Source organism: Capricornis sumatraensis, chromosome 1 (genome assembly GCF_032405125.1).
Source record: "Capricornis sumatraensis isolate serow.1 chromosome 1, serow.2, whole genome shotgun sequence".
Classification (NCBI taxonomy): domain Eukaryota; kingdom Metazoa; phylum Chordata; class Mammalia; order Artiodactyla; family Bovidae; genus Capricornis; species Capricornis sumatraensis.
Window position 1 is genome coordinate 9049905 of NC_091069.1, and position 23540 is coordinate 9073444.

Genomic DNA, 23540 nt, shown 5'->3' on the forward strand with positions numbered 1-23540 from the left:
AGGGGGCAAGAGGTGACTCTAGGCGCTAAACTGGGTCAGCACATGATCACTGCCCTGAGAAGGCAGTAGGAAGAGCCAGGGCATGGAAAGCAGATGTGGAATCCCCACTCCCCACGTCCTCCAGTTCCCAGGCGTGGGACTGCTCCAAACCGGGCCTCGTGAGTCTAAAATAGAGTGTGTAAAGCACCCAGCAAGCGAAAGGCTCCACATCCGTGGCAGTCATCCTTCTGACTATATTCCAGTAAAGACAGACACTTAAGGCTCTGTGGGAACCCCGAGGACTGAGTAGCTCTTCCAGAGGTGGGGGCAGGCTTCCTGGAGGAGGGCTGAGGACCAGGCAGATAGCTCTCAGAACCACTGCCCCCATCGTCAAGAAACCAGGAAGATTAGGCTTGGTGCTGAGCAGATGTCCTGTGCTCAGAAAGAGGAAAAAGGATGAAGTACAAGAATTGCGTGCCTACCAGTTGGTGGTATGTGGTCAAACCCCAGTGAAATTATATACAGAAAAGTTTATGAAGAGGGGTGTGTGGCATTGGGAAAAGTGAAAGGTGATCAATGAAAGCGAACAAGGTTCTCTAGGAACAAGCCTATAAACCAATTCCCTCTCTTGGGAAGGGTGAACAGGGTGGCCAACATAGGAAAAGGCGCCCATCCAGGACCTGCAGGGTCATAGTCAGGGGTCTACAGAGCTCCTCCACAAGGTGCCCTGGGAAAGCTCTCATCGCTGCAGCCAGGGGGTCCAGAGCTTCACCCCACCAGTCTGGGGAGCCTCAAGGAGCTGCTCTGAACCCAGAGAACCCCCCACAGCCCCTCCTAATCTGACTTCTTTTCTTTTTGAAATCGATTTGAAGTCCCCATCTGTCCCCTGCCCAAGGGTACTGGTGGACACCCAGGAGTGGACGCTGTGCTTTTCAAAGTGTTCTTTGGGAAGCAGAGCTGCTTATCTGTCTATCCTGAGGTCAAACAGGCGAAATGGAATCCCTTCAGGCTCTTCCTGGGCCCCAGTGGGGAGGTCTCAGAACGTACCAAGTGCACTGAAATATACCCACCTTGCACTACCAATGTAACTTTTACTGTAAAAATTTTGAAAGGAAATTTTTTAATAATTTAGCATTTGTAAGTATTTGGCCAAGAGCAGCACAATTAATTTAGAGTTGGCTCTGAGTTCTCGGGAAACATCAGGCATGTTGAGGAATTCTTGGGGAAGTGAGAAAAAACTACCCTACAAACTGTTTTCAAAAGTTATAACATTTTTGAAGACTAAATTTAATGGACTTGACAAGATGTTACACTTTGTAGAAATTTAATTGTATGCTTATAAATTTGGACTTAGCCCCCCTTTTTTTCCCCCCATATTTTAGAGTTAACACATTTTTTTAGGCCTGAAACGCTTTTCATAAGCTCCTGAAAAGCATGTCAGCCCCAGGCAGTGGGCTCTGTGTCCGAGGACTTACAGGGCCTGAACAGCAGGCACAAGCGTCTGAACTCTTTGCCCAAAAGAACCAGAAACGGTCCTCAGAGGGTCACCGCTGGGGCAGGTGCTACAGGAGCTTGGCCAGGATGGCTTTGGGAATGTACCAGCTGTTCTTTGTTAGGTCATTGTTTTGTGCTCTGGTTCACCGAAAAGTGGTGACTGATGGAGAATATAGGGGTTCACAGCCAAAGTATGGTTTCCCCAGCTGTCTGTATGCGTGTGACTTGGGCAGCACCCGCTCTCCACATCTGGGTGTCAGCTCTCTGGCCTCACCTGGGACGCCAGACAGGTCCTGACACTGGGCGGGGGCCGGACTCACACCTAAGCAGTCCACGTGTCCTGGCGCTCAGATGATTGATTTGAGTGGAATATTCCAGATCCAATTTCAACAACTAGTCATTTCTCCTGTTAGAAAACCATTTTCAGAGAGTGGCCAAAAGACCTGGAGGCAGCCCATCTGTGAGAATAACGGGGACCAGCACACGGTTCTCACGTAAAAGCAGTGCTTCCTGGGGACGCCACAGAAGCCCCTCTCAGGGCCCACGCATGGACTAAGACACCCCAGAACTTGCCCCTCAGGCCACAGGCTCCTCTGCGTGGGCTCAGGTGGCCCAGTCTGGAGACATGGGGTAGAGACGCCTGGCAGGCTGTGGGCCGGCAGCGTGGTCTAGGCCAGCTCACGGCCGGGAAGGGCTCTGCCCTCTCCCCAAGCCTCAGGGCACCACAGAGAAGAGCCATAGAAGTCCGATGTCCACCCACTTCTCAGCTCCTGGCCTCGGCCGGTCGGCCTGGTCAGATCTTCACGGGCCACGCTCCCCTGGTGGAGGGGTGACTGTGTTGAAAACTGATGCAGATGGTGAGCCCGCTTCTCCACTGGGGCCTAGGTGGGCGAGTCAGGCTGAAGCTGGTCTGCCTCAGACCCACAGGGAGGACACTGGGACTAAGAAGTCAGCTGGGGGTCTCGGCTGACTGCGGGCTAAAATCCAGCTTCACAGAGAGGCCCTGCTGTTGGGAGTGCTGAGCCCCAGGTGGGCCAGCGATATGTGGCTCCTGGCTTCCTGGGAGGCGAGGAACCCCAGTGAGGAGGAAGGGAGTGGGAGGGCACTTAGGGCCCCAAACCTGAAGACCTCCAATGCTCACCAGACCCTGGGACTTGGGGGCCCAAGACTTGTCTGTTCTACGCTCCCACGGCCAACATCCCGTCTCCCCGAGGCCTCCTGACTCCAGGGCCCGTGTGCCCTCCACTCCCTGTTCTGCCCCTCCAGGGAACCACGCAGACTCCGCTCAGCCACGGCACTTCTCTTCACGTGGAATGTGCTGGTCACAGCTCCGCCGAGAGTGTAAATATGGTCTTTATAGAGAGAAGGCTGGGGCGCTCCCTGCACTCAGAGCCTCAGGGCCGCCGAGTTAGTGTTGGCCTGGCACTCCGGGCAGGGCTGCCCTTTCAGAAGGAGAGCCAAGTGAAACACCGCTGGGCACTCTGCGCTCTCTAAGGAGAGCCCCGCCCACCGCACGCCAAAGATGCAGCTTCATTGACAAAAAAAGGTTTCCATTCTTCATCCCAATGCTTCTTTGTGGCCCTCTCCACTGAAATTCTGACTTTTACAATATGCCTTTATGGAAAACGTCTATCAGTAAATAAGCTTACACTTAGTCTTGGGAATCAAAAAAGCAAATCCAATCGCTTGTTTGGGGTGGACAGCTCTAAAACTACCAGCTTTCAACTGTCAAAGGAAAGGAAACTCGCACCCTCTCTGGCAGCTGCCCTGGTCAGCCTTGCGCTGGGTGCTGTCTTCCAGAGACCCTCAGAACAGTAAGGTCCTTTCTCTCTGATTACAGAAGAGGAGGCGGAGGCCCAGTGAGGACCTGCTCAAAGTCACACAGTGAGAGGATGAGGCCACCAAGCTTTGAGCCGAGGGCTCCAGTCCCAGGCACACAGATATCTGAGTCAAAGTCTGACACCTCGCCGAGTCCTTCACGATGATGCCATGTATGTGCTCAGGTGCTCAGTCGTGCCCGACTCTGTGTGACCCCATGGACTGTAGCCCACCAGGCTCCTCTGTCCCTGGGGTTCTCCCGGCAAGAACACTGGAGTGGGAGCCACGTCCTCCTCCAGACACCACGCACACATACCAGTTATAGGTTTCTCATCAGAGGTGGTGTCTTGTCTCTGTCATTTTAATGCAGCTGCATGACAATCTCCCTGCTGCTGTTTTTCTGCTCCTTTATCATTTTATTGCTGCCAACATTTCAATGCCAAGTATTTTCCCGACTAATTTTCGTCCACCATTTAATTTACTGACCCTTGCCCTGGCGCCTTTAAGAAGAAAAGGGAATGTGTTTGAATGCAGGAGCTCTTCTAGAGCTCTGCAGGGGTGTCTGAGGAATCACTGTCTGGAATGGGAGGTCACACTCTGGATGGGAGGTCCGCAGGGTCATGTGAAGTGCAGCACGCAGGGGACACATGGAGATCTATTTCAGTAACGGCAGAAAATACTAAACATGTCTACACTATTTCACAGTTACCCCATGACTTTAGAAAGCATGCCATACCTACAAGACTTAAAGGAAAGAATCGCTAGGTTTGCCTTTTTTAAAAAAAGAGGAGGTGGTCCAGTGGTCAAGAATCCACTTGCCAATGCAGGGGACACAGGTTCGATCCCTTGTCCGGGAAGACTCCGCACGCCACGGAGCAGCTAAGCCCGTGCACCACAACCATTAAGCCCTTGCACCCTACAGCCTGTGCTCGGAATCAAGAGAAGCCGCCGCAATGAGAAGATGGAGCACTGCAACTAGAGCTGCGCCTGCTCGCCGCAACCAGAGAAGAGCCCGAGTACAGCAAGGGAGACCCAGTGTGGCCATAAGTTAATAAATAAACACAAGTCTAGGCAATGGCACCCACCCCAGTACTCTTGCCTGGAGAATCCCATGGACGCAGGAGGCTGGTGTGCTACAGTCCATGGGGTCGCTAAGGGTCGGACACGACTGAGCGTCTTCACTTTCACTTTTCACTTTCATGCATTGGAGATGGAAATGGCAACCCACTCCAGTGTTCTTGCCTGGAGAATCCCAGGGATGGGGGAGCCTGGTGGGCTGCCTAGTCTTTGGGGTCGCACAGAGTCGGACACGACTGAAGCGACTTAGCAATAGCAGCAGCAGCAATGGTAAAAATAAATCAACAAAAAACATTTAAAAAAAGAAAAGGAAGGCTGATATGTCATAAGAAACACTGAAACAGTTAAAATAGTTATAAAACAGGCAAAGGACACTAAAACGTAAGCATAGAAGAAAAATCAAGAAAGATTTTAAAAGGCACAACACTTTGACAAAGAAGAACTGTAAGTCCTTATCTTCTTAGCCTGGCTGTGGGGCAACGATTAAGACGAGTGTAGGACACGACTGAAGCGACTTAGCAGCAGCAGCAGCAGCAGCAGGAACACAGAGAGAACTCAGCCAGGCCCCTGCCCTGCAGTCCAATCTGCTCAAGGAGCAGAAAGAGGACTTCCGGATGTGGGCTCTGGACACCACCCGGGTGCAGGTACCGCACCTTCCCCCTACTGGCCACGTGACCTCGGGAGTGTCACCCAAGGTCCCCATGCTCTACTGTCTTCATCTGTGGAGGTGGGGGAGCCTACCTGGCAGGTGTGTCAGGAAGACCTCAGGTATGAATGCATGGATGGGGCACGTAGTAAATACCCACAGGGGTGGCTAGTAGAAATATTTTAGTATTACTTTCACTCCAGTCAAGCCTCTCTTAGCTCCAAGGTTTTCCAATCTAGGGTTTGGAGGTTCATTTACCTTCTAATTATCAGCAGAATTGTGTGTCTTTCTGGATAGAGGATCTGGAGCATCCTCCAAATGTTTAAAAGGACTGGTGGCCCCAAAACATTTAAAAACATGTGCCTCTTAAAAAAAAAACCGCGTTTTGGAGAAATGTCAAAGGCAAAGCTGGAACCGCTTCTGGAACCCAGACAGGTAGCGCAGGTGGGAGCCACGAGGCTGACTGCCCCCAACCCCTGGGCCTCAAAGACTCTCCCCATGTGGCACCCCCGCCTTCCAAGCTGGCCTTTCAGCCTGAGGATCCGTGGGACCCGCTGTAGCTCTTCAGGGAGAGGAAGAGGCCCGGCTGCTCGTCTGCCGTGGGTGCTGTTCTGCAGGCTGCTGGACCTTCTGTCACCCGCTTCCACGCCCAACAGGCTCTCTTGCGCATCTGACTCGGTGTTGAGCTGGGAGGCCTCCCACCCCTGCTCCGCGCTCCGCTCCAGCTGCCGGGGACAGACTCCCATTCTCTGCCTGGGTCCCCAGGGCTGGGGGCTGAACACAACCCATTTTTTCTTTTTCTCCGTCATGAATGTTCTTTCTGGAGGTGTGGGCTCCCCTTCTCGGGATGGAAGAGGCACAAGGCAAATAAGGAGGTAGCTGTTTGTGTTGTATCTGCTACAGGGCGGGTGCTTGGAACCAAGAGGGCTGGCCGGCGGGTAAATGGGTGAGCAGCTGCTCCCTGGAGGATGCATGGAGGGGGTCAGCGGTCAGTGGCGAGTGCCCACCTTTCTTCTCGGTGCTGCTTCTCGGCACAGAGGGTGAAAAAGGCAGTCCGTGCCCCGTGCCCTGCCATCAGGTTCCAGGTGGGGATGCTCACGCACTGTCATGAGGCCTCAGGAAAGGCCCACCTGAGGGTCCGACAGAGACCACACCCAACCTCATCCTGCTTAACCATCACAGAGGACTAATCCAGCCCCATCACTGCCAGGAGGGCGTGTGAGAAGTCTGATCAACACGGGAAAAGCTACATACACCTGCCACCTGTGCCTGTCCACAAGCAGAAAGGACTGGATCCACGGGAATGCAGGTCGAGAGAAGGCTTCCACCGCCCAGCACAGGACCTGCCGGGCCCAGGACTCAATATTAACAGCTGTTGAACAAACAAACGCACAAATGGAGCAAGATAGAGTTATCTTAGGACTTTTGGTCTGAACCATTCTCTGTTTAGGACTGCTTTGAAGAGAAGTTGAAGCTGTGTGTGGTGATATTATTTAAAAATACACAGCTCAGTGGCTAGGTCCTGAAAAATATCTGAAGTTTCCTCAGATCAATTAGGATGAATCCAGTTTACTTGGCTCCTAGTGACTCGGGTTTGTGCCCTTTTGCGGACATGACTAACGTTCAAACATGGGAAACCACTGCCAGGGGAAGTGGGGGAGGCGTGAAAGACCTCTCACAGTGACCCCACCTACTCTGACCCGGCTGCCCAAGCTCAGGGAAGTCACAGGTCACAGAACCCCTCTGGTCTCAGTTTCAGAAAAGCCATGTATTGGGATGGGCTGGATACCATCTTTTAAGCTCATGGACCTTAAAACGTGAGCTCTGAGTGCCTCCTGGCAGTGATGGGGCTGGATTAGTCCTCTGTGATGGTTAAGCAGGATGAGGTTGGGTGTGGTCTCTGTCGGCCTTGGTGAGCTTGCTCTAGAATATACTGATAGAGCTAAACAGAAATGTTTTCGTTGTTCAGTTGCTAAGTCGTGTCGGACTCTTAGTGACCCCGTGGACTGTAGCACAGCAGGCTTCCCCTGTCCTTCACTGTCTCCCGGAGTTTGGTCCATTGAGTTGGTGATACTATCCAAACATTTCATCCTCTGCCACCCCCTTCTCCTCCTGCCCTCAATCTTTCCCAGAAAGAAAGTGAAAGTGAAAGTCGCTCAGTAGTGTCTGACTCTTTGCAACCCCATGGACTATACAGTTCTTGGACTTATCCAAGCCAGAATAATGGAATGGGTAGCCCTTCCCTTCTCCAGGAGATCTTTCCAACCCAGGGATTGAACCCAGGTCTCCTGCATTGCAGGCTGATTCTTTACCAGCTGAGCCACAAGGGAAGCCCAAGAATACTGGAGTGGGTAGCCTATCCCTTCTCCAGGAGATCTTCCCGACCCAGGAATCAAACTGGGGTCTCCTACACTGCAGGCAGATTCTTTACCAACTGAGCTATCAGGGAAGCCCAATCTTTCTCAGAATCAGGGTCTTTTCCAATGAGTTGGCTCTTCTCATCAGATGGCCAAAGTATTGGAGCTTCAGCATCAGTCCTTCCAATGTTTCCCTGGTGGCTCAGCTGGTAAAGAATCTGCCTTCAATGCAGGAGACCTGGGTTCAGTCCCTGGATTGGGAAGGTCTCCTGGAGAAGGAATGACAACCCACGCCAGTATTCTTGCCTGGGAAATCTATGAAGAGAGGAGCCTGAGGGGCTATAGTCCATGGGGTTGCAAAGAGTCAGACACAACTGAGCAATGAACAAAAACTTAAGTCTCCCCAAAAGATATCTGGAGGCCAGTGTTTGAATCCCAGAAATGTCCCAAAATTTCTGGCTACAGGTTCTGGGCACCACTGGGGCCCCTGTGACCCAGTAGAAGTTCACTTACTAAAGCCTGCAGCAACTGTCCCCGAGCACCGTCACTGGGAAGGCTGGTGTGGAGTCAGCCAGGCCAGGAAGGGCAGCGAGCCAGGCTCACTGGCCAGGCGGAGCCCCACCAGGTGCTGACAGACGCTGCTGCCCCTCAGCAGGCTCACATATCCTTCTGCCAATAAAACAACTTAGAAAAATCACTCCCGGAATTGCACACAAATATCCCAGCCATCCATACAGTTCCACGAGGTAAACATAAGCTGCCTCTACAGAAGGGGGAAACAGAGGGCTTGGCAAGTAAGGAAGCTCGGCCAACCACACCATGTGGCAGTCAGGGATGAAAGTGTGCGCAGAACCCAAGTGTCCGGGCCCCCCAAGTCCTGGGTTCTTGTCTTTACATCACGTTACTTCTCAAACTCACAAACCCAAAGCAGTGCCCTGCAGGCCTGTGGCTTCCAGCCAGAGCCCGGCCTGGGGCTGTGCTGCTCCGGGTGCAGCTGGTGGTGGAGGGGTGGGGGTGGAGAGGGGAGGATGCAACTCGGGGGCCAGGTGACAGGGCGGTCCGTGATGCATGCACACCTGTGTCCCCAGGCCCATGGAGAGACTGCCTGCAGGCCCTGGAAGACGGCCATGACACCAGCTCCATCTACCTGGTGAAGCCAGAGAACACCAACCGCCTCATGCAGGTGTGGTGCGACCAGAGACACGACCCCGGGGGCTGGACGGTCATCCAGAGGCGCCTGGACGGCTCGGTCAACTTCTTCCGGAACTGGGAGACGTACAAGGTAAGGACACCCACACACACACACACAGAGCCAGGGTCCTCGGAGGGGGGCCTGTGTGGCCCCGAGGGAGGTGGGCCCTGACAGAGCCAGCAGGTGGGGGGGACCGGCTGCTCCTCCCCTGCCCCGCCATCAACTGTGGCGGGGTACAGAGTGAGGGGTCCAGACCATGAAAGCCCCACGGACGGGGCTGGATGTGGGGAACACTGTGGTCCCAGCTGGGGCTCCCAGGGGAAGACCTGCCCTCGGAGCCCAGAAAGGGCAGGGCCTGAGGCTCCAGGGGCCTTCGAGGATCTCCCACACGGCCCGCTGTAGGGAACTGCGGAGATACTGGGTCCTAGCCCCAGGGTTCAGCCTCAGGGCTCCCAATTCCCAGGGAGCTGAGCGCTCCTCCTCCTTCTGGAGGGGAGGCTGAGGGCTCCGCCCACTCCTGGCTTCCTCTTCTGAACAAAGAGGCCGTCCTGAGGACACCCCCGCAAGCAGGTGCTTCTGTTCATCACCTCCTTACTCTCAGGCCAGCCCTGGTGGGGAGAGGCTGGCCTGGACCCAGTTTAGGGATGAAACGTCTGCACAGACAGGAGCAGGCAGAGCAGTGAACACAGCTGAGGCACAGCCTCGATGCCCGCACGCTGACCAGCACCAGGATCGCAGCACCCACACGAGGCTCCGCGGGCCCCACTCCTGCCCTGCTTGTCTTCCAACCCACCTCCTGACCAGCCTGTGCCCTTTGCTTCCTCCTCTTTCTCCACTGCCTCCTAGCTGAGAGGTTCTTGAAGACTCACTTCCCTAACTCCTTCCATCTCCTTTCCACGTTCCCTTCCTCAGAGCAGTTGGCACAGGGGTCACATCTGGGCTTCTTGGCTCAAATCCTGGCTCACGTGCTCTGCGACTCTGGGCCTCTCTGGGCCTCAGTCCACCCACTCTAGGGAGGACACTGAGAGTGCCCCGCTCACAGAGCTGGCGTGAGGATTAAGAAAATAACCTATGAAAAGTTCTGATAAGAGTGCCAGCGCATCGTTAGGTGCTTACTGAACACTAGCTATTATTATCATGAACGAATTCAGCTATTTCCAAGACTTCAAGTGGCCACCACCTGGCCGATGACTCTTCAAAACTATATGGAAAAATGGTAATATATCCACTGGATTCTAGACCTAGGAGGGACCATGCCTTTGTCAGAGGTCACATCTGTGCCTTAGTTTATAAGAGACTCTTACACACAGCCCCTCCCCAGAGAAAGGAACAGAAACTCAGAGAAGGTAAGGGAATTGCCCAAGGAGCTCATGTTGCAGGCCTACTGTGTACTAGGCTCTCAATTTACCAGGTTACGTGTGTCCCTAGAGCAACCCTGCAGGATGGGTAACGTAGAGGAACCCATGTTCACACACTGCCCAGCATGAGACAGGCGCTCTCTCAATGGTCTTGAGTGATTCCTGACTGAGGCTGAGAACATGCAAAGTGACTGATCAAGTGACAGCCAGGTGGGGAAAACAAGGGATTATATGCAGGCATGCCTTCTGCTCTGCCTGCTTCCAAGACCCCGCATCCGGCACTGAGCAGCCGACAGCTGGGCCCAGCTGGCTGAGCACACTGCGTATTCCTCACTGACGCTCTCCCGCATTTTCCCCCAGCAAGGGTTTGGGAACATTGACGGCGAGTACTGGCTGGGCCTGGAGAACATTTACTGGCTGACGAACCAAGGCAACTACAAGCTGCTGGTGACCATGGAGGACTGGTCTGGCCGCAAGGTCTTTGCAGAGTATGCCAGCTTCCGCCTGGAGCCTGAGAGCGAGTATTACAAGCTGCGGCTGGGGCGCTACCATGGCAACGCTGGCGACTCCTTCACCTGGCACAACGGCAAGCAGTTCACCACCCTGGACAGAGACCACGACGTCTACACAGGTAGGAGCAGTGGGGTCACTGGCAGGTGAAGGGCCGGGGAAAGGGATCAAAGCCCAGCCTCTGACTCCCAGGCCTGAGAACAGGACCACCCCAGGGCCCAGCTGCCCAGCTCTGTTCCCATCCCCTGAAGGTCGACTCCTCCGCCCTCTGCCCACAGATCCCCTTCGCAAGGCTGGGTCAGCGTGGCACTCACGGAAAGGGGAAGGTACAGAGGTCCCCGAATGACACACTGGAGGGCCACTCTGGGCCAAGCTGGACATTGCGCTGGGCTATGCACGGCGTCACTCCCTGCCTGAGCACCGGAGTTGGGGCCACACAGCCTTCGGAGAAAGGCTGCCCCGCCTCCACGCCCCAGTGCCTCCCAGTTCCTCTGGGCCTATTTCCACATCTGGGAATGAGGACACGCCTAGCGGGCGGGGGGTGAGAAGCGGGTGAGAAGGTGAGAGTGCACCTGCAGTGCTCTGCCTGGGACTCGGGAGACTTGGGCTCTGGGCGGGGACAGGCTCTCAGGTGATGTGTTCGTGCAGCGCTGTGGGGAGCTACTGAGAGGAAACCGGGCAGGAGGGACGAATCCACCTGCCCAAGACTGCAGGCCTCAGGGCCGGATCTTTAGTAAATAAAAAGCTAGAGAGAACACAGAAACCCCTGAGGAGCACACACAGCCCGGCCCCGGGGCTAGACATCAAATCCCCCGCGTGCATCTCAAGGCTCCACCTCAGCTCCTGGGGACGAGGGGCCCTGCGCCCTTGTCAGGTGGCAGAATTCATGGCTCTTCTGCAAGGGGTTGAGCCCCAATTCAGGCCGAGGCTATCTATTCTTGCAGGCGAACCTGGCCCCCTAGTCCCAGGCTACAGGCTATCCCCCACTTTGATGATGCTAGTGGTAAAGAATCTGCCTGCCAACGCAGGAGACTCAAGAGATGTGGGTTTGACCCCTGGGTCGGGAAGATCCCCTGGAGGAGGAAATGGCAACCCACTCCAGTTTTCTTGCCTGGGAAAATCCCACGGACAGAGGATCCTGGTGGGCTACAATCCAGGGGTTTGCAAAGAGTCAGACATGACTGAGCAACTGAGCCCCAGGAACTCCCTGCTCTTCAGAAAAGCCCGGCTGCCTCCCCACCTCCCAGAGGGGTCCCTACCCCAGGTCCCCAAGTGGCAGATGGGGACATGCCCACACCTCCACCTACTCCCTGGCACAGAGCTGACCCTGCCACAGGGGCCCCCAGGAGGCGGCATGTCTGCTGAGACCGGGGCTGCCCAGGCTTCAGGAAGATATAACCCTCTGAGCTGGTCGGACACCAGGGACAGAAGGCTGGCTTATAGCCATTATGGGGAGCAGCAGAAGGCTGCTCTGTGACCCCAACCGTCAGGCCCATCCGGCAGCAGGGTCACTGGACGTGAGGCAGTGAGCTCCCTGTCCCTGGAGGCGTGTGGGGCAAGCTTAGGAGGGGTGTCCGCTGGCTGAGGGAAGGCTTGGCTGTGGCATGCCCAGCGCCCTGCCCTCTGAATCCAACACAACCACTCGGAGTCCGTGACCTCGGGTCGTAGCCCAAAGGAGCCAGAGAAGAACTCTGGGAAGACCTGGGCTACTGGGGCTCTGGGCGCCTGGCGCTGGGCCTCCTCTCGGCGTTCTGCCTCAGCCAGCCTGCTCCCTTCTCACCTCCCACCATGGTGGCTTCCGGAGCGGAGCCGCCAGCCCCGCTGGGTCGCCAAACCCACAGATCTGATAAGGCAGCCCGTCCACTGAGTGGGGTGCCCCCCTGGGCCTGACAGTGCCTTCCCCACTCCTGGGAAGGGCGATGCCCCTGCATGCCCGCTTGTGCCTTGCCCACACTTTAACTGGTATTCCGAACTGCTTGTCCTTGGCAGCACAATCGAGCATGATATGAGGGTGCCAGAAACTTTATGAAAATATCTTGCTTTCGTGAAAAAAAAAAAAAAATGCCTGGATGACAGGCTAGGGGGAAATAAAGGAACATTTCATCCTAAACACTTCCTTTGTCACTCTCGGAAGACTCTTGATCTAATAGTTTCAACGAAAAAGAAATTCCTAAGAAAAAACCTTTGGCTCTCAACCCGCCCGCCTCGGGTCATTTCCGTTTTCTGCACAAACCCGGGGTGTGGAGCCCTCCCTGGTGCTTGCTCCGCAGCTAGCCCTGGGCTAGTACTTAGCCTCCTTCAGCTCCCAGGTGGGTCCTACCTACCTTGTGCGGGGGCATCGCTTCATCCTTATTTTACAAGGAGTGTTCAGGGGCTCACCAAGGTTAGGTTGCAAGCCCAAGATCACAGAGCCCCAGTCGGAGGGAAGGTCTGAGCAGGTCTGAGGCCCCATGCCCCCTCTGGCATCTTTGTTCCAAATGCCCCCCAGTGGGTGGGGGTCCCTCTGAAGCCCCTCGAGAGCAAACAGCGGACACAGGTCAAACCTCCTCCCTGAACTTCTTACTCTTTCTCTCCTGCAGGCAACTGTGCCCACTACCAGAAGGGGGGCTGGTGGTATAACGCCTGTGCCCACTCCAACCTCAATGGGGTCTGGTACCGTGGGGGCCACTACCGGAGCCGCTACCAAGACGGGGTCTACTGGGCTGAGTTCCGCGGAGGTTCCTACTCGCTCAAGAAGGTGGTGATGATGATCCGGCCCAACCCCAACACCTTCCACTAGGCTGGCCCCCCTCAGGGCCGCAAGGACCGGGACGCTGGACTCTGATTCCCCAAGTCACCGCAGCGGATAAATGCGACCGATCTCTGTCCCTAATACTCCTCTGCACCTCGGACAGCCCTTCGTGTTTCCAGACAGGACAGGACTGCACACAAGTCTTTCTTTAAGTAAATTAAGTCCCTACAATGAAACACACCTGCAAAGTACCTTCGTAATATACACATGTGTGAGCTGACCTCGTGCACCTGTATGTATGCCGCATATATATGCATTTAGATATATATCCGTGCCATATATCTAGATACATATATATAGGTTTGCCGTATATACTGAAACATGCGTATATTCAACTCTCAGACGTTGAGGGCTGCTCACGACAGCTCTGCTCTTAGGAGAAGAGCACTTCATTTGTGTTGTGTTACTTGAGTCTGAGGGCGCATTGCAGACCGCGTCGCTCCAGTTCCGACAGCAGTGCTTGGTGTTCCCCGAGCCTGGCTGCTCCTAGGGCCGGCCACAGCGCTGCCCTCTCACACCGGGCTTCCCAACCTCCTCGCTCAAGATCCTCTTTGGCACCTAACCCAGTTTCAGAATACCCTCGCCTCTCTATTTCTAGCCTTCTCCTTGTTCTCAGGACAGCTCACCACCTCCCCAGCCAGCCAGCCGCCCACCCGCCTGCGCATTTACCCCGCCCCACTCACTAAGTCCCTTCTGCGCTCCAGTGCCAGGCACTCGAGTCCCAGGCACCTTTCCTGTTCTCCTCTCCTGGCCGACTTACTCCTCACCTTTCCTGTCCCCCGTGTGCTTTCTTCCCGGGCAAGATTCCCTAGCTTCTTAGCAGGAAACAGTCTGGACTCCACGTGGTCAGGAAAGGGAAAGTCAGGCCCCAAAGCTCGCTCTCGGCCGCGCGGACAATGGTTAATTTCAGTCTCGTACCTTCCAGCCACACGCTAGCCTACCTGCCATTTTAACCTCCGCAGAAATAATAGCCTACCTTGCCAGAAGATATTCAACTGAAGAGAAACCACCATCCAATTGTTGGGGGCCCCAAACGGCTACAGACCAAAGGTGCCATGCTCTCAGGCTGACTGGCGTCCACACCTCGTCTCCAGACTACACTTCCCCAGAGACCAGGTGCCTCAAAAACGAGAACTGGCCACTTGCCATGAGTTAATGAAGAACCAGGGGCCACGGAGCCCTCGGTCAGCACATTGCTGGCCCTGAAGCATCAGGCTCGGTACTGCTGGGACTCTTGCCAAGCAGGGAGTAAGGGACAAACAAGAAGGTGAGACCCTCCTGGAGGGCGCATGGGTCAGGGCGGGTGGGTGAGACGGCGGAACGTTTGGTACTGTTTGCGTCCGGCTATGTGCCTATTACCTCAGCAGTCTCACAAGTGTACCATGTAGCACGTTTTGTGTATATAAAAGGGAGGGGTTTTTTTTTTTTAATATATTCTCAGATTATCCTTGTAATAACACATCTGCAATAAAAGCCGTCTGCGCTATTTGGATGTATCTACACTGTGTGTTATTGTTTTAGAAAGCCTTCCTGGGGCCTCTGACACCACAGCCTCTTTGAGTAACACCAGGAAGAGATTCGTCCACCAAAATCTATTAAATGACACTCCACTCTACATATCCCTGGTTGCCACCCGCGTCCTCAGGAGTCCCATGACAGAACCTCAGGCCACGAAGGCTCTCTGGAGACCCGCCTCCTTAAGTCCAGTTATATTCTGGATGTCTCTGCTGGATATAGGCAGTGCAGTCAACCCCTAAAACACCCTTCCCCAGGTCTGGTCCCATTTCATCAAATGGCACCATCTACTCAACTGCTCTGGGCTTCTCTAGTGGCTCAGATGGTAAAGAATGTGCCTGCAAGGTGGGAGACCCGGGTTCGATCCCTGGGTCGGGAAGATCCCCTGGAGAAGGGAATGGCTACCCACTCCAGTATTCTTGTCTGGAGAATTCCATGGATGGAGGGGCCTGGGGGGCTACAGTCCATGGGATTGTAAAAGTCAGACACAACTGAGCAGGCACGCCTACTCAACTGCTCAGGCCAGAAGCAAGGACTCCTCCCTCTCCCTGGCCATGGTCTACCACCCCTCTGTGCAGGGCCTCTTCTCCGCCTTGGTATAGGCCTTCCTCCTCGCTCCCCTTGAGTGAGGCTCCCCAACAGACCAGGAGCCCTGTGCCTTCTCCTTCCTCGTTCCAATACGACTTCCACACAAGCTGCTAGAACCACCTTCAGCGGACAGGGAAGGCGTTTCTGGGCGTGACGGGAAACCCCAAAACCGTAAACGGAAAGACAAGGAATAGGACTAAAGAAAATACCACGGTTTTGCCCTCTGACAAACAAAGCAAAATAAAACACGGCCAAGACTGAAAAGCAAATACTAAATGAGAGAGAAATTTAGGATTGACATTCATGCTGTACCAAGAACTCTTTCGAATTATGAAGAAAGATATAAACACTGTTACAGAAAACTTGGTGAAGCACACACGGTGGAAGACTCACAAAGGGCCAGCAGACAAGCAAAGAGGAACCAGAGAGGCACATTAAATCAAGCACAGCCCATCACACGGTGCCTGGCGGACTGGCAAAGGCGAGGAAAGGTCAGTCTCCACGCTGACAAGGGAATAGAGAAGAAACACGTACTCCGTGTACTCTGGATGGAAGTATAAACTGATTCCATACTTCTGAAGAGCAGTCTGGCAATGCATATATCAAAATTTGAAATGCACTTAAACCTTTGGACTCACCAATCTCTCTTCGTGATAACCAAGCAATGGTGCCATACGAGAGCCTTTTCTGGCAGAGCTGTCGTGTGGAGAGACTGATGCTTACTGAAGCTTACTGAGTGCTGGGAACTGGACTTGTGTCCACGTATGTGACCTCACAGCAGCCTGTGAAGGAGGGACAATTGTTCTCACTCCACAGTAGGGGAGAAAGTGGGGCTTGCAGCCAAAGTGCTGGTAAAAATGTGCCTGCAGGATTTTTCCAGAAGGTTCTGGGTGTCAGGCTCTAAGGAAAGAGTTCTCAACTCCCTTCTCCCAAACCCCCAGTCAGTGGTGGGGGTCACAGTGGAATCTGGACACTACCAAGGGTCCTCAACTTTGGCCCAGACCATGCCCAACCCACCCGTGGATATCTGGAGTGGAGTGCGTGGCATGCAAGGATAGAAGGCAGAGGAAGACAGAGCCTAACCTAACCTGTCATTGGTCATCTGTACAAACCTCAGAGCTGCGAGCTCAGGAGAGGGGGATGAGGGGCAGCAACTTTTTTTCTCAACTGGTTGGGAATCCAACAAAAGCAGGGCATGACACCACCGTTCTCCAAGCCCCACTCACCCCGATACCCAAAACTGTTGTTGTTGTCGTTCAGTCTCTAAGTCATGTCCGACTCTCTGCAACCCCATGGACTGCAGCACGCCGGGCCTCCCTGACCCTCACCATCTCTCAGAATTCACCCAAGCTCCTGTCCATTGAAGCCACGATGCCATCCAACCATCTCACCAAGCCCCACCCACCCTGATACCTAAAACTGGGTCTTGGTCAAATCATACCCCAGCTATGTGGAAGGAGAGGAAGGAATAAGCGCATCAGAGACTAGGAGATCCACTCTCCCTGGGGTAAAACGGCAGAAGCGGAGCAGTTCACCAAACCAACAGCATCAAAGAAGAGAACAGGGAGAGGAAAGGGTGGTGCTCAGAGCACAGCTCCTGGTGCCCCGGGAGTCGCTCCCCGGCCAGCTTGCAGCCCATCAGCACTCAGCCCGACCAAACCCACATCCACAGCCCTCCTCCTCCCCTATCCCACCCAGGGACTTCTAAGGGGACAGTCACTGGGCTCCTCCTGCTACTAAGGTCTTCATGGTGAGCGCATCCACAGACAAACCCCGGAGGAAGTCAGTGAAACCCCGGTGGACAGAGGGCACCCACCTGCTGGACTCCTGCGGGGAACATGGCAGGAAGACAGAGAGTGACGCTGAATGGCACCCCTCCCCCAAACCAAGCGGATCTGAGCCAAGACTGAAAACAGAAACCTTTGAACTACTGCAAACATGGGGCGGGAATCCACGACGCTCATAATCCACAGGTGCTTTGTGGGAACTCAAGGGTCCCCTGATCTCCCAGGAGCACCTCATCCATGTATCGGTCCAGGAAAGACTCTCAGTTGCAGTAAGGGAAAGCTAGAGAGCTGGATTAAACAGAAAAGGGAACATTTTTTAAGTGTAACAAAATGTTAAACAGCCACTCTTTCTGCCTGTTTTACCTGAGGCTCGAAAGGCTAAGGACAAAATAATAGCTGCCAAAGGTTCCCACATTCCGGAGCAAGGTGCAGGACCATCTCTGTGAGGGGGTGGCTCCACAATGGTTCTGCAGCATCAGCTGACTGCCCACCTGGGGCCTGTGTAGGAGGCTCAGAAAGTGCATCCCAAGGGGTGGGGGTGGGCGAGGGGGAGAGGATGAGTTGTCCCCATGCTATGCTCCCCACCACCACAGGGAGGGTAGGTGCTCCCTACCCGCCCTACTCAAGTCTGGCGAGAAGAGCTTCCAGGGACCGTTCCAGGAGCCTGGCGTGGGTGAGTGTCAGCACTATCATCTGACTCATGCCTCAAGTCTGCAGGCTGGGGCGGGAAGCGGTGAGAAGCGGTACTGCACTGCGAGCCAAGGGCAAGACCACAGTGGGGGGCAGGGAGACCCGGACATGGGTCCTAGGAACCAGGGGGCTGCCTGCATGGAGGGGAGGGGACAGTGCTGGAGGCCCAGGGGCCAAGGAAGGGCACTGCTCCCACGAAGGGAGCTGAGTCACAGGTGCCCAGGATGGAGATTCTGAAGCAGCAGCAGCAAAGAAGGAGAAAGGAGAGCAAAGCGAGGAAAAGACAGAGCGTGCGTGCTGGCAATGGGCACGCGCGCAGGGCGCCAGCTCTGGCTCCAACCTCAGGGGCCACATCAGACGGACCTGTCACGTCTGTCCCCACCCCGAGGGCCCCAAAGCTCGTGGCCCAGCGGGGAGGTGGGCTCTGGTGGACTGAGCGTGTGCCTCCCCCACCCCAGGCCTCCTGCCGGGCCAGGCTGTGGGAGCCCAGGCTTCTGAGCCCTCCCCGGACGGTCTGCAGGGACGTGACTGTTAAGAGCAGAGAGACCTTGGGGCCTGCTGAGTTCCCTGGGTTGACTGAGAAAAGAGCTAATCCACAGAGCAGGCTGGAAAGGACACTGGGGAAAAATAAAGTCGGTTTCTTCTTACACCTGATTGAGTCCAGCTCCTTTAATAAGCTGGTTACATAAGGACACGAGGTATCTCCCGGAGTCCATGAGCAGGGACGCAGCTGGGCCTCACGAGGGCCGGGAACCAGAAACTGCCTGGAAGTCCTTCTAAGAGGTCAGGCGGCTGCCTCTCGGCCTCTCTCCCTTCACTTCCCCTTCCCCTTGCCTGCAGGATCTCTGTTTCTCATTGAGAGGATCTGCTTTTCCCAGCACGGAATTTCTGAGCTCACGTGTCCTCCCCGACTGAGTGCCAGCCAAAGACCTGAAGGCTCTCTCCTCCCCGGCTAGCTCCCAGCCAGGGGACCCAACTGGCCTGTTCCGGCTGGTCGTCCACCTCACTTCTATGGACTGGGCTCCAAGCAGAGCTGCAAGGAAGGCATGCGGCTGCTGGTGCTCAAAGCAGTGGAAGGAGTAGGGGAAGTTCCCAGGGTCCCACGGGAGGAGAGGTCAAAGCTGGCGCTGTTCCCGAGAGGGTGTCTAGGCGATACTCCAGCTGTGGTTGGAGACCGCACTTCGCCAGCTAGATGGATTCTGTCCATTACTCGTTACATCGTGTCCCGTTCCCAGCTCCTCCCCTGCGGACGCTTGCCCTCCCAGGCTCAGCTGTGTCACTAAACATGACACACAGCTGTGCCCAGATGGGGCTCTTCCTGCCCTTCCTGGATACGCAGAGTTTCTCAACAGCCTCCATGGATACAGGAGGCCACGAGTCCCCTGCTGCTGGGCTCTTCCAGGCAGTATTTCCTCCAGATAACACTCATACCACCCACCACCTGTGGGTGGGTGCTTTCCATGCGCCAGGCACCATGTGTGTCTCTCTCAACCTTCACAACCACCCTGTGAGGTGGGTTCTACAATTAGCCTCCCTTCGACATAACAGAACTTGAGGCTCATGCGCCCCAGGTGACTGGCCTGAGAACATGTAGCCTGGGACACTCAGGGTTTGAGCTTGAGCTTGTCTGACTCTTGAGCTCCTGCTTCTGGGAGGGTTAGATCTCAGTCCCCAAAGATGAAATGAAACCACTAAGGCTCCTCCCTCACTCCATCATCGCATCCCTGTATGTCTGAGGATCACGAGGCATGGAGTCCGCTGCCCACAGAAGCAGATGTGTGAGGTGGCCGGCCAGCCTGCCTGTGCAGAAGCAGCCGGATGGATGGTAGGGCCCCAGACGTCAGGAAGTCAGGCCAGGGCTGTTTGCCCAATTTAGCCCCATGCTGACGGCAGAGAAGAGTAAGGGCAGTGATGGAGGACACTGCTCAGCTTCCTGGGGCTTCCAGTCCTTTGCCGGGACTCACGGGGCTGGCCCTGCCTTTCTCCTTTGCTCTTGTCAGACAGTCTATGGACTAAGCCTCGCCCTTTGGCATGGGGAGTGTCCCGCTTGTGGCTGGTCTGGCCATCACCTCGTGCACCAATTCCATGCCATCCAAGCCTTGGTCTGCATCCTCTGGAACTGGGTCCCCGCTGTGCCGGCTTGTCTCCCGTCTCCACAGCTTGAGGACCTGGGCTTGCTTGGCTAGTCTCTCTCAGATCTCACAGTGAGGCCAGAACCAGCCCCAGTCTGGGATTCTGCCACTTGTGGACACATGTCTTGGTATCTACTGTCCCTGGCGCACTCTGGTGCTCCCGTCTCTCCTGACCTGGGGCATCCCAGAACAGCTCACCCACACATGGGAGCCCAGACACAGATAATCCCTCCCATCTGTGCAGCCTTCCCCAAGCATTTCCACATGCGGCACCTCCCCCGCTTGCCAACGGTCACGATACATCTGTCTCCACGGGCTGGTCAGGGGTGACCCCTTCCCCCTGAGGCGGTACGTGTGCCCTCCTGGAGCTGAGGGACGTCTCATGTGAGGAAGATGGCTCCCTGGGCAAGGGTGGACCGGCCACACTGGCCCTGACCTGTAGCAGAGCCCCTCCCAAGTGGCTAAGGAGTCCAGAGGGAGTAACTAAGAGGGAATGGAATTAGAATTGCCTCTGGAGGCGTATTTAGACACAGGCCCACACCCCAATCACCTCAGAGAGCGGGGCGAATTAGAAAAAGCACGCAGCTTCCTTGGAGCTGGGGAAGCCGACCCAGCCCGAGGCGAGTGTGCCGGGTGTGGACTTCTGTCAGCGCCTCTCCACAGGGCAGCGCAGAGCTGTGCTAGGGACGCGGGGAGGGGGACTGAGGATGGACATTCAGGGCGAGAGGCAGGAAGCAGGGACAGCTGGGTGGGAGGCCGCATGGCCTAGCGGCCTAGCTGCCTAGCCCAGGCCCAGGGAGCACAGCCTTGAGGCAGGAAGCAGAGCTTATCTGCACAAAGAACTCGTGGGTGGAGAAATGTGTATTAAAACTACAGGTCCTCCTTCCCCCGTCATTTCATCGTAAGTCACTGGTAGGCAAAGGCCAGCGCTGCTGGGAGTGGAGGAGACGGGCAGGCAGGCACAGCTGGTGGGAGTGCAGTGCAGCCCGGAGTGGTCCTCACCAGCACCACTCGTCGTCTTCACCCAGCAACTCCACCTCCGGCTCACAGTGTTTCAGAAATACCCTGGCAGGTGAGCAAAGACACACGCACAAAGGTGTTCTCCACTGCAGCATCCATCAAAGGGGAAAAGTACAAATGACCTAAGTGCTTATCAACTGGGGCCAAACAAATCGACTCATGTCCAGGCCCCAGTCTGACAGATCACCACGTGGCCATGGGCACCACAGAGCCACAGGGAAGAATGAGGAGTCGGGCACTTGGTGCCACTGAACAATACCCACCGCACTGCAAGGGGAGCAAAAAGTAAGGTGCAGAACGGACTGCTCACCCCAATGTTCCCAGTTTGGTTAAAAAGGGCAAGACTCTTTGCACATGCCCACGTGCCCAGATACTTGTATGTGTGGATTCAAGTGCCCGGGAGGACACACCCACCTGTCAGCACTGGCCACCTCTGTAAAGCAGAGACTTTCTAAGGTAAATAAGTTTTACAACAAACAATGTGTCACTTCTGTCATTTTAAGAGTTTGTAAAAGGATCGCTGAGCTTCCCAGGTGGCTCAGTGGTAAAGAATCCACCTGCCAATGCAGGAGACGCAAGAGACGAGAGTTCGATCCCTGGGTCAGGAAGATCCCCTGGAGAAAGAAATGGCAGCCTACTCCAGTATTCTTGACTGGGAAATCCCATGGACAGAGGAGCCTGGCGGGCTACAGTCCAGGGGGGTCTCAAAAGAGTCAGACACGACCTAGCGACTGAACAACAGCAACAAATGGACATGGTCAGCGTGAGCAGAGTGGCACCACTGGGCACAGCCTTCCTGGCCCCACAACATGCAGCTCTCGCCTCACTGGCCCCCAGCACCCCAGCCCTAAGCAGGCACTCGTGGACGCTGAAGACCTGGATGCCTTACTCTAGGCCTTTCTGAGGATAACCTCCTGGGGCCTTTCGGGCCTCGTCAGCCTGTCCTCAGGCACCCTTCTTGCTCACAGAGCAGCTGGAATTCACCACCTCTGCCCTAGAGGATTTCCTCCTCTCAAAAATAGCTTCTGAGAGGGACCCAGAACTTCCTGCTTGTCCCAGAGAGCCATCTGACAGTCTTTTTTCTTATCGAGTTTTTTTTTTTTAATGATAAATATTTTACAGCAAACAATTATTGTTTACTCCATGTAGAAGATTATCTGGGGTCCATGGCATGCAACAATTTTCTCTTTCCAACAACCCCATGAGGTAAATCCTGTGATTATTCACATTTTAAAGACCATGGAGGGAGGCAGAGGGGAAGCAAGTAACATTTCCAAGATTACTCAGCTAATTAGCGGTGGAGTCAGGACCTAAAAGAAAGCGGCTGGCCAGCAGGCCCCTGGCTCTTAACTATTCCGATATACTGTCTCCAAAAAGTAAACAGAAAATAGCATACGTCCGTCTAGTCAAGGCTATGGTTTTTCCTGTGGTCATGTATGGATGTGAGAGTTGGACTGTGAAGAAGGCTGAGTGCCGAAGAATTGATGAGTTTGAACTGTGGTGTTGGAGAAGACTCTTGAGAGTCCCTTGGACTGCAAGGAGATCCAACCAGTCCATTCTGAAGGAGATCAGCCCTGGGATTTCTTTGGAAGGAATGATGCTAAAGCTGAAACTCCAGTACTTTGGCCACCTCATGCGAAGAGCTGACTCATTGGAAAAGTCTCTGATGCTGGGAGGGATTGGGGGCAGGAGGAGAAGGGGACGACAGAGGATGAGATGGCTGGATGGCATCACTGACTATCGATGGACGTGAGTCTGAGTGAACTCCGGGAGTTGGTGATGGACAGGGAGGCCTGGTGTGCTGCGATTCATGGGGTTGCAAAGAGTCGGCCACGACTGAGTGACTGAACTGAACTGAAGGAATCTGAGGATCAACGGCTTGTCCTGAATTTATGGGTTCACAGAGTCCTCTACATAAACAGTCAAGAACAGGTAGGAAGTAATTCCTTCCTCTTTGCCCCTGCACTGGTCCTTCATTGCAGACGTCAGCTCAGCACCCACAGCCCAAGGGTACACACCTCCATCTTCACCGCTAGAAGCCCAGACTCCAGAGACTAAAGACCAGAGGGGGAGAAAAGGAGTCTTTCCCTCCCGAAAGCCTGCTTTCCATAGTCTGGAGTTCAGCCTGAGGCATCTGCTCTGTTTGGGAGATTGTCAATAGCAATCACGTCCTTCTTCTGGGTCGGCCCTACCTCCACAAGGCAGCAGGTCTCAGCTCTGGACTTCCACTGATACAGCAAACCCAAAATACATACAGGAATTGCTGGCTTGTTCCACCACTGTGTAGGCCGCCTTGTGGGGGTAGCTCAGCATTTCCTGATTCCTACAATTAGAACTTGCCTCTCTGTCTCTCTCTGGCCCTGACTGTAACCTGCTCCTAATGCAGTCCCGGGGCCTGCTGTGTCTCCTGCGGCAAGTCCGTGGGCACCTTGAGGACACTGTTTTGCCCTCTGCTTCTGCAGCGTCTCTTGAATTCCCATGGCGGGTCCATGCAAAATATGTGTGCAATGGATGAATGAGTACACTTCAGGCAGTTCAAGTCTTTTTTCTTTTTTTTAAACACTGAGACCCCGAGAGTCGTTTATG

At 54.8% G+C, this 23540-nt stretch overlaps 2 protein-coding genes across 7 annotated transcripts in view; one reads left to right on the plus strand and one right to left on the minus strand.

Annotated features, from left to right (window-relative positions):
* ANGPTL2 (angiopoietin like 2) overlaps positions 1 to 14680 on the plus strand; it is a 36124-nt gene extending 21444 nt beyond the window's left edge. The window contains exons 3-5 of the mRNA XM_068979630.1: positions 8460 to 8653; positions 10282 to 10552; positions 13011 to 14680. Coding sequence (XP_068835731.1) covers positions 8460 to 8653; positions 10282 to 10552; positions 13011 to 13210 — 665 coding nt within the window. The 3' untranslated portion in view covers positions 13211 to 14680. The remainder of the gene's footprint in view (positions 1 to 8459; positions 8654 to 10281; positions 10553 to 13010) is intronic.
* The window catches only part of RALGPS1 (Ral GEF with PH domain and SH3 binding motif 1), a 264443-nt gene that overhangs the window by 127469 nt on the left and 113434 nt on the right, over positions 1 to 23540 (minus strand). The window lies entirely within an intron of this gene.